Source organism: Budorcas taxicolor, chromosome 2 (genome assembly GCF_023091745.1).
Source record: "Budorcas taxicolor isolate Tak-1 chromosome 2, Takin1.1, whole genome shotgun sequence".
In the NCBI taxonomy this organism is placed as follows: domain Eukaryota; kingdom Metazoa; phylum Chordata; class Mammalia; order Artiodactyla; family Bovidae; genus Budorcas; species Budorcas taxicolor.
In genome coordinates, this window is record NC_068911.1 from 70,714,754 (window position 1) to 70,730,373 (window position 15,620).

The 15,620-nt window shown below is 35.2% G+C and overlaps 1 protein-coding gene across 1 annotated transcript in view; it reads right to left on the reverse strand.

Moving 5' to 3' along the window:
* UBR3 (ubiquitin protein ligase E3 component n-recognin 3) overlaps positions 1-15,620 on the reverse strand; it is a 199,405-nt gene that overhangs the window by 85,499 nt on the left and 98,286 nt on the right. Inside the window, exons 20-24 of the mRNA XM_052658353.1 lie at positions 10,651-10,792; positions 7,301-7,405; positions 5,749-5,922; positions 5,297-5,329; positions 3,255-3,715 (exon numbers count right to left, since the gene is read on the reverse strand). Coding sequence (XP_052514313.1) covers positions 3,255-3,715; positions 5,297-5,329; positions 5,749-5,922; positions 7,301-7,405; positions 10,651-10,792 — 915 coding nt within the window. The remainder of the gene's footprint in view (positions 1-3,254; positions 3,716-5,296; positions 5,330-5,748; positions 5,923-7,300; positions 7,406-10,650; positions 10,793-15,620) is intronic.

Below are 15,620 nucleotides of genomic sequence, written 5' to 3' on the forward strand. Positions count from 1 at the left end.
TCCAGTATTCTTGCCTGGGAAATCCCATGGGCAAAGGAGCCTGGTGGGCTATAGCCCCTGGGGTTGCAAACAGTGGGACATGACTTAGGGATTAAACCACCATCAATCTATTATGAAACTGATGTCAAGTATATCTATAGCTGAGGTACCTGGGAATAGATCATTAAGTGTATATAAACTATTCTGCCTTTATTATGAAATTTAACCCAAAACCCTAAATAAATTGAGAAAAAAAAAAAAAAGTGAGACGCATAGCGAGATTCAAACTGATTCATTTTAATCATTAGCTGTCTGCTACAGAATTAGTTTCAAGTCCTTGTCAATAATACCATCACGAAAAGGAAACAGGCCCATAACAAAAAAAGCCTCAAATTTTTAGGTTACTATTTATTACAACAGCATTAGAGCCTTTGTAAAAAAAAAAAGGCATCTGAATTATGTCCTCTAGTATCTATATCTGTTATGAATAATAACGACAAAATGCCTTTAACCAAATAGTATAAGTTTTGATTCACTGAATGTTTTTATCTTCCTTAAAAAATAAAATGACATTATTCTATAACCAAAACAAAAGAAGACCAATTTAGAAGAGGACTAATTTTAGTTAACAACAAAAAAATTTACCTCATTTTTAACTTTCCAATTATATCTATTAAATTCTAGTGAAAGTGAAAGTGAAGTCGCTCAGTCGTGTCCGACTCTCTGCGACCCCGTGGCCTGTAGCCTACCAAGCTTCTCTGTCCATGGGATTTTCCAGGCAAGAATACTGGAGTGGGTTACCATTTCCTTCTCCAGGGGATCTTCCCGACCCAGGGATAGAACCCGGGTCTCCCGCACTGGAGGCAGACGCTTTACCCTCTGAGCCACCAGGGAAGCCCATTAAATTCTAGGTAGCTACCAATTCAAAGTTAATGAACTTTCACCTAAATTATGTTACTATATAATAACTTCTATTTATCAAATACTGTGAGAAATAAGAACTCTCCTAAATTTTTAATGTACTAAAAGTTTTGTGCATACTTTTATTAAAATTATCTGTAACAAAATTACAGCAAAAATGAAGAACAGCTATGTATGATTAAATCTGCTTCTGTTACAGTTACCAAAGGATAACCTCCTAACTAATCAAATGGGACTGCCAATCTTAACTAAACTTTCATAGCATTTAACAATCTTTTTTCCTTTCTGAACCTCCTCCTCTTCTGCCTCCCTAATGCCATTCTCTGCAGCTTTCCTCTTATTCCACTCTAACCATCCCGTTCTGAGTTACCTTTATAGGTGCTCCTTCCTTAGTTATTCCCCTTTATGATTTCCCCTTGAGTTTCATACTAAATGTTCTCATCTTTTTATTGTCCATATTCTTCCATACACAAGGCTCTTAACTATTACCTATATGCCTAAATCTGTAGCTCTAACTCAAGAATTCTCACCTAAGTCTCTAACCCTGTATCTAACTGGACATCTTCACCTGGATGCCTTCCTTAAACTCAGTAACATACAAAACTGAGCAAGTCAATTTTACCGCTAATCCTGAGCCACCTATCCTCCTTTATCTTGGTAAACAGAACACTGTTCAGAGAAAAATGGAGAAGTTTTATTATGATTTAACAACAAATTAAAAGCAACTTAAAGCTTCGAAAGCTAAAACCATCAAAGTTTTAAAACACTGCTTGTTTAACAATTTGTGATCATATATAGGAAAGACTGGAAATCACTACAAGAAACTAAAACAAATTTTTAAGGATTAGTAAAATTTTTCTTTTATTTTCTACTATCATTTAAAGTTGAATTAATTTTTTTTAAATAGCAAGAGAATTATTAGATTTCCCACAGTAGTAACAGACAGCAACTTTTCCAAAGGGATCTACAGGTTTGTGCATGCATGCTTAGTTGCTCATTTGTATCTGACTTTTCGTGACCCCATGAACTATAGCCCGCCAGGCTCCTCTGTCCATGGGATTCTCCAAGCAAGAATACTGGAGTGGGTTGCTATTCCCTTCTCCAGGGGATCTTCCCAACCCGGAGATCAAATCTGGGTCTCCTGCATTGCAGGCAGATACTTTACTGTCTGAGCTAACAGGGAAGATATTAAAGTTGAATACTTTAAAATAAAATAGCAGGAGAATTATTAGGTTCCTCACAGAAATAACAGCAACTTTTCCAAAGGGGTCTTCAGGTCTAGAGTAGTAATTTAATGTCAGGGTCAGTCCCAGGCTGGATGAAGCACAAGCTGGAATCAAGATTGTCAGGAGAAATATCAATAACCTCAGATACCCAGATGGCACCACCCATATGGCAGGAAGTGAAGAACTAAAGAGCCTCTTGATGAAAGTGAAAAAGAAGAGTGAAAAAGTTGGTTTAAAACTCAACATTCAGAAAACTAAGATCATGGCATCTGGTCCCATCACTTCATGGCAAATAGATGGGGAAATAATGGAAAGAGTGAGAGATATTATTTTGGGGGGCTCCAAAATCACTGCAGATGGTGACTGCAGCCATGAAATACAAAGATGCTTGCTCCTTGGAAGAAAAGTTATGACCAACCTAGATAGCATATTAAAAAGCAGAGATATTACTTTGCTGACAAAAGGCCATCTAGTCAAAGCTACGGTTTTCCAGAAATCATGTATGGATGTGAGAGTTGGGATTATAACGAAAGCTGAGCACTGAAGAATTGATGCTTTTGAACTGTGAAGTTGGAGAAGACTCCTGAGATTCCCTTGGACTGCAAGGAGATCAGTCAATCCTAAAGGAAATCAGCCCTGTTCTAAATTTTTTTATTTCCTCAATATTTCCTAAAGGAAATATTCATTGGAAGGGCTGATGCCGAAGTTGAAACTTCAATACTTTGGCCACCTGATGTGAAGAACTGACTCTTTGGAAAAGACCCTGATGCTGGGAAAGATTCAGGGCAGGAGGAGAAGGGGACGAGAGGATGAGATGGTTGGATGGCATCACCGACTCAATGGACGTTGAGTCTGAGGAAGCTCCGGGAGTTGGTGATGGACAGGGAAGCCTGGCGTGCTGCAGTCCATGGGGTCGCAAAGAGTCAGACGCAACTGACCCACTGAACAGAAACTCAACCAATTCAAGCATGCTAAACATACAAGCACTGACTATCTTTGATTCTCCTCTTCTTACAAACTATTCAGTTATGATTATAGCTAGCCTCAAATGAACAAAAGCGGGGGTGGGGGTGGTAATATAAAATCTTCAACTGCATCATACATTAAAGCACTAAAAATAAAAATTACCTTTCTTCTTTGTCCAGTGTTTTCTTCTCTGCTGCAGTAATCTTTTTGGGTGGCACAGGAGGGGTCACTTTTCTACATATCTCTTCAATGATGCGTTTGTTCATTCTGCTTTGCAATGCAGCTTTTAGTAAAATTCTTTCTACTGCAGTTATACCATCTCCATGACTATATTTAGGAATTTCTGGCTGGATTAAAATTTCTATGTCATCAAGCCAAGGAGGATAGTAGGAATTTTGTTTTCCTGAGAGTTTGTGGTGAAGTTTAATTAACAAAGACAATATACTTTCTTTAATTTCCAAAATGGCTGTAGTTAACTGTGGAGCTGAACCAGGCGCAGACCATTTACTTGAGGTTTTTGGACGAACCACTTGATTTGCTTCACTGTTACTGCGATTGATGATCTCTTGAAACTTCTTTCTGCGCTCTGCTACTAAGCTGAAAACCTGAGCTGTACCAGAATTCTACCATTCAAACAAGAAAGAAAGAAAAATCAAGAGAAGGTTATTCAGGGTCAGTTTTAAAATACATTAGCATTACATTTTCCAAAGGATACGATCAAAGTTTCATCCAAAGATTTATTTAATAGATTTGTTCTTTAAGTAAATTTGCCCCTTGACTTCTCTCAAATATACTTAGTCCCACTCAATCTGGAAACAACAATGAGGAAAAAGGAGATTATCCATAGTAACACTTCCTTTGCAACCCCCCTAAGCCTATCAGGGAAAACAGACAAAGCTTCAGTAGTATCTACAGCCATATTCAAAAGGAATCATAAACTAAGACTTTCATCAGTTTTAAGGAATCAAAGCAATCCGACATTCATCAAGAATACTATATTCCTGACTAACTTCTAGAAGACCATGATATCGTCCACTTAAGAAAATCATAAATTAATTTTTTTCCAAGTTAATGAATCTCAAATGCTAATTAATTTCATTTTTTAAGAACTTTAAAAGTTTGAAAATTACTTCTAACATAAATGCTTTAAGTTACTAAAATGAAATAAAAAGATGAAAATTAATCTTTCATATTTAATATATTTATTGAACAGATTTTTTAAAACTATTTTTCTCAATAATTAATCTTCAAAATAGCCTTTTTGCTAAAGCAATCAAACTACATTAGGGCTCTTAGAAATCATCTTTTAATTAAGATACAAGTCAGTTTAATAGATTTCACTAAATTTTTTTAAGCAAGCAGAGAAACAATGCTTCAATCAGCTGAGCTTTTATGAACTTCATATACATTTTTTTTTTAATGTCCAAGCTGTTTGTCAAAGTTCCCTCTGCCAGCATTAGAGGCAAAAGCTGCCTCTTACAGACTGCAATATTTTAATCAAAATTCTTTATGGTGTTCACAGAAAAAGCATACTGTCAAAGACAAAGTTCCTACAAATGAACTCTTTCAATAAGAAATCTATGATTCAATGTTCTTTACTTGCAAAAATCTAGACTGTATGAATTAGAAGTATTTAAGTTTAGTTATTTGCCATGTCATTTCAAGATTCTTCATTTCTGCTTTTTATAAGTTAATTAAGCTACATGCAATAAGAGAGCTTATTTTTTAAATGAGTCCAAATACACAACATAAGAAGTTTAAGCTTTTTGTGGACTTATTTTATCAGTTAATTAACTATCATATAAGCAAAAAAAAAAAGGGGGGGTTGTGAATGGCATGCCACCAGCAACTAAAGATAAAATTTATTTTGATTTCAGAAACATTCATTTTTAAGATGTTAGTAACAATGCTAAATGTAAACAGAACAAAATGTGCTTCTTATAATTGATCCAAAATACCAACACTACTAAGAAAAGCTCACTATTAAATATGCAGTATTATTTTTTAAGTTCAATAATGTGGATTTTCTTTAAAAATAAAGCCTAAATTACTGCATTTTAAAAAGAATGCACACATACATTAAATGTTTTTTATTCTAACCATATTAATTAAACACACACATATACACACAAATACTTCAGCATTTGCCCCCATTTCCAGTTAAAGCCACATTGCTAGTTAATGCAAGTATCATATACATCTACCTCTCTTTGAAGAACTTTAGGCCGACGTGAACTCTGGCAGATTAAAGGAAAAAGATGGGTGAGGCAGACGTTGCTTGGATATATCAGAGTTGCTTAGATATAAAGGACAATTTAAAGTTATCTATAACCACATTTATGTTTTTTTTGGATATGACTGTTTTTGTTCTTGTTTTGTTGCTAAATCGTGTTCAACTCTTTTCAGCCCTATAGACCCACAGCCTGCCAGGCTCCTCTGTCTGTGGGATTTCCCAGGCAAGCATACTGGAGTGGTTGCCATTTCCTTCTTCAGGGGATCTTCCCAACCCAGGGGTTAAACCCACGTCTCCTGCATTGCAGGCGGATTCTTTACCACTGAGCCACCAGGAAAGCCCTAGGATATGATAAGATGATCTAAATGACACACCCTAACATAATGAAGTCTTTCCCTCTTTTGTTCTCACTTTTACACTTACTTGTAAAGATCCCAAGCTGTCAGAGCTGGTACTTGCAAGTGAGTCTCTCTTCACTTCTGGAGCAGTCTCTGGAACTCTCACTCTAACATAATTTATAAAGTGTCGCATATTCGATAGTAAGTTACTACCAGGAAACCAACTGTCATGACAACGTTCAGGTCCACATGCTGATGCCTGAAACATAAACATAATGAATACAAATCTTGTCAGTCAGGTCCAAGGCACAATGGAGATGTGACAAGCCCAAATAATAGTTCACTGCCTGTTATATCCCTTAATCCCTTAAAGTCACATTTACGAACTACGAAGTGCGAATAAAACCAAATGCAAACAGAAAATTTAAAAACAAACTGCTCGATGCCAACATGGAAGTCAGCTAAACTTCTCCAGAAGAAAATACATTTTTCAATTTGGAAATATGCAGTACAGGATACTTTTCACCACGCATTAAAAATAACTCATAATGCAGTCAAATAACGCTAATTTGGACTAACTGTGGAAGGAAGTCTGAAAAATCTATCAAAAGTCTGACTTAGAGGAATATTAATGATTTTTTTAGTATCTATGAAAGAATATATGTTGACTCAGCTTAGGACTACTAAGTACTGCCTAGCCTTTTCACTTGTCTGTCTATTGCTGTTGTCTTTTTGTATGGAGGGAATGAGAAAAATATCAATTAACTGTAAAATCAATTTGTAGTAACTAACAATTACTTTCATGGAAATGATACTTTTAAAGTCCTGAAACACATTAACAACTTATATTCTCAAGTAAACATTCTCCTTTACAACAAATCTTACTCCACTAACTTAAAATCTTTACAAAAAGAATTTGCTATTCAAAAATAAAATCCCTAATCAAATTATTAGAATTTCTAGACTGAAGTCCTAACATAATTATTTACCAGTGTGTGTGTATGTGTGTGTGTGTGTAGTTCAATTGCTCAGTCATGTCCCACTCTTTCTGACCTCATGGACTGTAGTCCACCAGACTCCTCTGTTCATGTGATTTTCCAGAAAAGAATACTGGAGTGGGTTTCCATTTCCTTCTTCAGGGGATCTTCCTGACCAGTAACTACAAAAATGGCACTAGTGGTAAAGAACCTGCCTGCCAACACAGGATATGCAGGTTCAATCTCTGGGTTGGGAAGATCACCTAGAGGAGGAAATGGCACCCCATCCCAGTATTCTTGCTGGGAGAATCCCAAGCACAGAGGAGCCTGGCACACTACAGCCCATAGGGTCACAAAAAGTTGGACATAATTGAGCATCTGAGCACAGCACAAATATGCACTAACAACTTTTCTTAGATCTACATATTAAGAATTACAAATTTCAAATTCAATAATTCTATAAATGGGAGTTTTATATATTAGTGAAATCTCTAAAAGAACATATGTAGTTGAAGAATTAAAAGGGCCTTTTCCAAGTTCCTAAGAAGATTTTTTTCTAAGTATGATACTCAGACAAAATAAATACCTTCAAGATGACATGCAACCTTTCATTAAGGCATATCACAACTTTAACATTTAAAAATATAAAAAACTACTTACCTCTTCATCTGATTCCTCTTCAGCTGAATTTTCAAGTCCTAATTCAATCAGATATAAAACCATACAGAGTACATGTTCTGAAAGATTTTGATGATCCATCAAAATCTTTAAAATAGAGAAAAAAATGCCCCATATTACTTTTTTCCATAAAACATATTTCACTTAAATATCAAAAAGTATTTTAATCTTATAGACCAATGTAACATAATATATATATGTTATATATACATATGTGTTATATATAATACATACATGTTATACATATTATATATACATATGTGTGTTATACATATCATAATCAGATATGTAAGTAAGTAAACATATACCTTGGTGAAAAGACAAACTAAAACCTAAAAAACAGGTTCCCCTCCCAGGATTACACAGTATTTTAGGCAATATTCAGAATCATTAGTTCACTGATCAGCTCAAGTTTAACACATTAAATAATCCACTAAAACAATTATTATAAAAATACCAGTATCTAATAAAGTAATTTAACAGGAATATTTTACATCCTAAGTGATTGACACTTTTCTCCTGATTACAAGGATATCAGATAAATGTTTGTTAAATAGAATAGTTCATGCAAATGTGTTTAGCATAGCACCTGGTATATAATTGGGAGCAAAATAATTGTGTATGGAACACTAATATTCTTAAAATCTGTCTCTAAAGTTACAGTCCTGAGCCTGAGTGTTCTGCACTCAGTGTTCATTGCTCAGTTCTGGCACACACTGTGTGCATGTGTATGCAACGTGTGGTTTATTCAAGAAAGGAAGAAGGAATAAAGTGGTTAGGAGACAGGTTGCGCTGAGGAAATACTGACAAATCTGACCTTATAAATGGATTATGCAAGCCTTACACATTTTATGCAGGACTCGGTGGGCTAACCTATCCCAATCACTCATTCAGTATAATGCAACAAACGATTAACCAGAAGACACATAAAATACCGTAAGGAAAAACCAGCTTGGCAGCCATCTTGTTGTCTTCATTATTTAAAAAAAAAAAAAAAAGCCAGCCAGTCAAACTAGAGCTTCTGTGGGGAGCGGCACTGTCAGCCGCAGGTGAGACTAGGGAGAACAAGAGGGAGGCCAGTCTAGGCTGAGCCTCCTAGAAACTGCCCAGACAGCAGAGAGGGCTTGGAAAGGCCTTAGTCACTTAGGAGCTAATCTACTGTGACTAAAAACTTAAGACTTTCAGTGCACTGATTTTCTAATGCTCAATCTGACTACTGAGAAGACTTTTCCATTCGTATTTTGTGTGGCACAATGATGAGGAGAACAGACTTTCAAAACCTTTTAAAAACCTGATTTTTTAAACAAATTTTGAATATACTTAAGCTATTTGATCTTGAACAACGTCTGGTCTTAAGTTTCCTCATCTTTAAAACTGGAATAATAGCCCAGAATTATTGTGAGGGTTATACGATCAACATCTTTAATTTGCTTCAAATAGTATCCAACAACTGGTGTTCAACAAATAGTAGGGAGGTGGGTAGGCGGACGGTGGGAAGAACAGGAGAGCAGTAAGAGGGGACTGAAGGTTGACAGGCAACAGAGGTGATCCTTTCTAACCCAAGACTTCACAGGGAGGAAACCAAGGTTCAGCTAGCGTAAGCCACTAGAACACAGATTCAGACTTCCAATGACTGCATACCATTACTATTCTGCCTCCTTTTAATAAATAAAGCATTATTAGCTAAAATCAAATAAACTTTAGCTTGAAAACCTGTGGCGTTACATCTTACAGCTTCAAATGCGTAACTTTAAGGTTAAGGAAGCAAAAAAACTTTTTTAGGTACTACAATAAAAGAGAGGATGGTTTCAGGAGAGTTTTATTAACATGTTCTATATTAAAGTTTTTTAATATTAAACATGGCAGGAGATGAAATGGTTTACTGACATTGATTTTTAGAAAGTTGACCTGCCAATGCAATGTCAATTAAAGGTTCTTCATAAAGTCAGGAATGATATTACAAAATTGAGATTTTTAAAACTTATTCATAGTAATCTTGTAACAACTAAATACTGCCTTTCTATTTTTGAGGAAATATTCTTATAGTAAGCAAACGAAAATGTTGAAAAAATATAACTTGAAAGGACACAAATCATTTGCAGTAGTCTTCTTTAATTTTTAAATCAAGATTTACTGACTGATTCACTTATTTAACCTTATTCAGTTATTTAACCTCTAAAACTCAAAAAAACATATCTGAGGTCTTCCCTGGTAGTATAGTGGATGGGAATCCGCCTGCCAAGGCAGGGAACACAGGTTCGATCCCTGGTGCAGAAGGATTCCACATGCTGTGGAGCAGCTAGGCCCATGAGCCACAACTACCGAGCCTGTGCTCTGCAACAAGAGAAGCCCCCACAATGAGAGGCCCACACACCGCAACCAAGAGTAGTTAGTCCCCAATTGCCCCAACTAGAGAAAGCCCACATGCAGCAATGAAGACCCAGTGCAACCAAAAATACATAATAAAATGTTTAAAAAACATATCTGAAAGACGAGAATAAAAATAGAACTGTCACTCATGAGGATTTCCACTAGAATTAAAATAATGAGTATATGTGTATACAAGGCATTTGAAACAAAATCTGGCACTAAGTAAACACTGAAAAATGTCTATAAAAGATCAAAACTACAAATATCCTTTTAATAAGAAAAATATTCTACTATTTTAATTAAAAAAAGAACATCTTAAATTACTTTACTGAATAATTTGCTTAGAAATTAATGAAAATAAACCATTCAATTGGTTTTTTTGAGGCCCATGTCTAAAATTTTAACAGGAGTAATTTTTGCAAGTAAAATGAAAAACTGATCATGGGGTAGAGTTAAAAAGAATAGACGGTACAGAAATCTAAAAGCTATATTTGTTTATATCTCAAACATTAAGAAAAAAACAAAAATGTCTGCTAACTAAATTTAATATATTAATTTTCTTAAATAATTTAAATCATATATGTAGTGATTAGAAATTTGTTAACATATAGGCATAATTTTTACTTTTAAGTTAATTTTTAATTTTTCAAATTCTAATTAGAAGAAACAAGTTTTTTTTTCCTTTATATCTAATTGTATAATAATTCCTGTCTGAAACTGAAAAGATGAATAGTTTCCCATAACAAATGGTGTAACTCTGTTATTTTCCAACTTAGATTTGAAATTACAAGAATACAATTCACATACATGTGATTATGACATATCCTCACGCATCTTAAATATATAAATATACTTTGCTTTATAAATGGTACTTTTATGTTAATATTCTCTTTTGGCATTTTTATTTAAGAATTATGGTAATAAGCGTTAATCTAGTCTTCTTAGTCAAATCGCTACTGTACCTTGTAAAGCAGAGTGAAGAGCACAATGTGCAAAGTTTTACAGTGCAGAAGTCTCATGAGACCTTTATAGCTGGGATGGAGTGGTGTCCTTTTCTTATAGGGTGGCCAAGGATTTCCAGGGAATTTTCCACTCTGTTTTAAACTATAAAAATAAAATAAAACCAAAATTAGATGATAGACACAAGATTAAACTGTGATTTAAATGGTGATTCCATAGCTTCAATCATATACATTACATGCTACTTTAGCACTTTTTGTAATAACTTTATGTACAGACCAGCAAATTTCCTCTATCTTTTCTGGATATACCATACTATTGATTCATTACTATTGAATTCACAGCCAAGAGCACTGTAACAGCCTGAACAAAGCTTATCTAACAACAAATCTTCTCTGTAAGGCACATCAAAGCCTTCTTACCCTCAGCAACACTACACGGTACTCTGGTACGCCATGTGGGAGACATTCTATAGAGCAAAATCACCAAAGGACAAAAATTCAAAAACATAGCACTGAATTGACCATGAAAAGGACACTTGTCTATAGTACGAGCTGAAACAAGAGGGCAGAGTTTTGCTTTTTCCCACTTGAATCTAGGTGCCCTCTGCACATCCACTCAAATCTGAAAATAACCAGTAAGGTGCTCTGAGTATTGATTCAAGGTTTACAAATAAATTTACCAAGTAATCAAATTAGCAAATATAGAATTTGAAAATAATGAGGATCAACTGTATATGACAGAATTAGCATTATAAATCAGTGAGAAAATCATGGATTCTTCAGTAAATAGTCCTGGAGCTGGTTTTCTGCACGGGGAAAAAAATACACCACTACTTCACTCTATAAAAATCAACTGCAGGTGGATTAAAGATCCAAATATAAAAAAATAAAACTTGAGAACTAATAAAATTTAGACAATCTAACCAAAAAACCATCAAAGATAACCCATACACCACTTTCAATGCAAGAATCATGGAGGGAAATTAAGAAGTTTTTTTTAAAAGCTCAATTTCACCCAGTAATCCAGAGAATGTATGTCATACATTCAGCATTCAAAGTTAAAATGACATAATGAACATAAATATTTAATTTTACTTTCACTCAAAACTCCAATGAAAATAAAGTTAACAGTTTAAGATGAAAAACAGTAACTTTAAGATGAAAAACACAGGATGAGGAAAATCCAAAAAGGAAAAGAAAACAAAAATTTTGTTAATCGGAAAGCAAGTGGCTATGTGGATGATTCTAGTAAACCTAAGAAAGCCAAATCACAAGAAGGCAAGGGAGACGGCTGAAAATCAACCCCAATTACTCTGCAGAATACTTAAAAGGCTCAGAAACTGGAAGCACCTGGTACTTCAATAATTGGGAGTTGAGCGTGTGCTTGCGTACTCAGTCATGTCCAACTCTTTGCGACCCCATGGATTGTATGTAGCCCGCCAGGCTTCTCTGTCCATGGGATTATCCCAGCAAGAATACTGGAGGGGGTTGCCGTTTCCTCCTCCAGGGGATCTTCCCAACACAGGGATCAAACCCGCATCTCTCCTGTCTCCTGCTCTGGCAGGTGGATTCTTTACCACTGAGCCACCTAGGAAGCTGGAGTTGAGGAGATAGGAGGCTAAAATGAGGACTGGATGAAAACTGCTTCACCCCATCCCAACAGAATTCTGGCTGGAGAATTCATCTCTGAAGAAGGTAAAACACAAGCATGGTTTAGGGTAGGAGGATATGCGGTTAAAGTCATCAAATGCATTTTGATTCAGAATACTTAGGCTTTGACTCCATTTCATTTACAAAATAATGGCAGTCAGACCACTATATTCTGGGCAATATTTGAAAATACTTCTTTGAGAAATCTTACAACACCAAAAAGAAAGTTTCAAAGAGACTAACATAGGGGCTTCTCAACAAACCTGCTTGCTCAAATCACCCCAGAGTGTTGTAGGATCCACAACATCCACCAAGGCACTGAGAGCTAGCTCTTCCTCACAAGCAGCCAGAATCATTAGCTATCCTAGGAACGTCTCCAACATGAAAGCTAGAGACCTAACAGTGGAAGACTCAGCTAAAGGGAAAAGGATGTTATGCAGCTAGGGGAAAGAAAGTCTTAAAGATAAAAATTACAAGAAGAGGCAAAATGCTTTCCTGTTAAACCTATATAACACAGGTTTGCAAGGGGAAAATTAGTGCAGCCCACATAGCCATATTAGCAGAATTTCCTGACATCCGAATGAGACAAGAACACGACAAAAAGGAAACAACTAACTCATAGTCTGGTCTCCATACAGGAGTTGATTTTTCCTGAATATCTTCTGAGACAAGGATAGGCTAAGCTGGCTTTTTAGGCATTTCAAGATCCTTCTGTCTGTGGGTATGTTGAGAGCAAAGGCACACTCTTAAAGATGCTGATGTGATTCCTCAACATAATATTGATGAGAAAAAACAATACAGGCAAGAGAAAGAAGAGGAAATGGCAGCTTCTCAGGAAACTGCTGATATTCCAGGATGTAGCCATAGAACCTACTCAGGATGAGTGGGAATTTATGGACATCACTCAATGGGAACTACACTTGGTCTCCCTAGGTCCTGTCTGTAAGCCAGACGTGGTTACCTTTATGGACCAAAAGAAGGATCCCTGGGACATGAAGGAAATGGAGACAACAGCCATAAATCTAGGAACTGGGGCTACCACCCAAGAGGAGAATGGTGACTTCAGGATGAGCTCAAGGTTTCTGGGGCACCCCCCTATTACCTTACCACCAAACAATCAGAAAAAAGTCGCATATCCTGTAGCCCTCCCCCCAGATTTTGCCTATAAAAACTTCTCTCTAAAAACCATGGGGGAATTTGGGGTTTTCTAGAGCACAAGCCTCTTGTTCTTTTTGCTTGGTCCTGCAATAAACCCTTCTCTGCTTAAACAAAAAAAAATTACCATTAACATACCAGAGAAATAAGTTGCATCTATGATTCAAGAAGAGGGTGTCATTACATTGCTTAAAAAAAAAAAAGAAAAAAACTGGTTTCTATATAATACTATAGTGGCTACATATAAGCATAATTTTAAAAATAATTCCAATAGTATATAATAAAATGTTTTAATTATATTTCATTTAGCACAGAAAAGCAATTTTTAGCTTTTGTTTGCTTTAAGCACTAGGCCCCTAAATATGCAATGCCTAGATTAATAAAGTGTTCTGACATAAAGGTTATATATTTGTTTACGGCAGCAGGTAACATCATTTGACTGCTCTTTTCAAAATCATTAATGGAATAATGTAAACAAAAAGCTACATGACAGAAAAAAAATTTTAAGTGACTCAAACCAACACCTAATTACTGACTAGTCTGAGACAAAAATGACATGTATAAACTCATACAACATACTTTAAAACATGGGCCAACAACCGTTAACCTTCAAGATGGGAAGCAACATAAGTATCAGAAATTACAGTTCAAAAAATTTGCTTTCCAGCTGAATTTAAAATAAACACTATATAAAAACCACATTTGTCTTTTGGAAATGGCCTAGATTATAGTTCCAACACTGCCATTAACTGAACTTCTCTGGACCACAATGTCCTCGTATATAAAATATAATACTAAACTGAATAAATGTTTTTCCAACTGTTGGTTTGTTTTGTTCTTGTTGGGTTTTGTTTGATTTTTCACTTTAAAAGCTGAACTGTCCACTAAAGGGTATTTTGGAAGGGAGTCAGGAGAGCGAGATGAGCCACCTTCGCTTTTTTAGCCCTCCTCTTGCTACTGCCCAGCTCCTTCTTGCAGTGATGGCCCCCAAGACATTTCTACAGAAGCTGGAGAGAAGATCTTGAAGGCTTTTTACAGCAATTTTCCAGCAAAGATTGAAGCATCACACAAAGAAAATGGCTTATTTTCACTTAAACTCTTGGCACAAAAAAATTTAAGAAACTTTATTTTCATTCATTTAGCAATTACTGATTATCTACAAAGTGCCTAGTAACCAGGTAGATTCTGGAGACACAACAGCCTTAATTTACCTACTCATTTTCTCCATAATTCTTCAAAACACCTTTCTATTACCTTCTTGAAATAAAAAAAAATCACACTAGGTAAAATCAGTTTCACCACTTTTGTTCCTTAAAACTAAAATAAGATGAAAATGACCAATAGCCAATAAGCCCCACACTTTAGGGTTATTTCCCAGTTGTGTTATAATAAAAAGTGAACCAGTCAATTATGCTATCATATAAGACATATCAATAAAAGAAAGAGATGTTATATTTCATATACAAAATAAATTTTAAAACAAATAAGTTTTACATAGATACAAACATATTCATATCCATACTTATTTTAAATATACAAAATACTATTGGGTTACTAAAGTTTGTACATAAAATTTCACAGATTTACATGACAATGATTTTAATATGAAGCTAACATGTATTTCTGTTATTATTCTTTGTTTCTTTAAAACAAAGATTTTCAAACTGTCAAGAAACATCACAACATTTCAGAAATATTTCTAAGAAACTATAAAGGCATTGTACAGGAATTCAAAAACAAAATGAGGAGAATGAGAGAATGAGAAAAAATATAAAGCAAAACAGGAGAGAGGAAATTTAATAAAAACAGTTCTAAGAATATGGTTTTCTCTATGCAAAGCAGTTACAAGTCAAAATATGACATGGTTCTAAACAACTAATAACACAAAATAAGTCAGAAAATACAAGGTACCTACAAACAGAAAAGGTTACCTGTATGTCAGTATAGGTTTAAACCAGCTTTCTCAACCTTGACACTAATGACATTCAAGGCCAGAAATTCTTAGTCGTGGGGACCAGACTTAGCCTATGCTACATGTTAATTTTAGCCCTCTGCAAGTCCGTAGACAATGGCAAATGTCCCCTGGAGGACAAAATTCATTCTGACTGGGAACCACTGGTCTAAATGAAGGAAATTAACTTCTCAAAGCTCAAGTAAAAATCTTC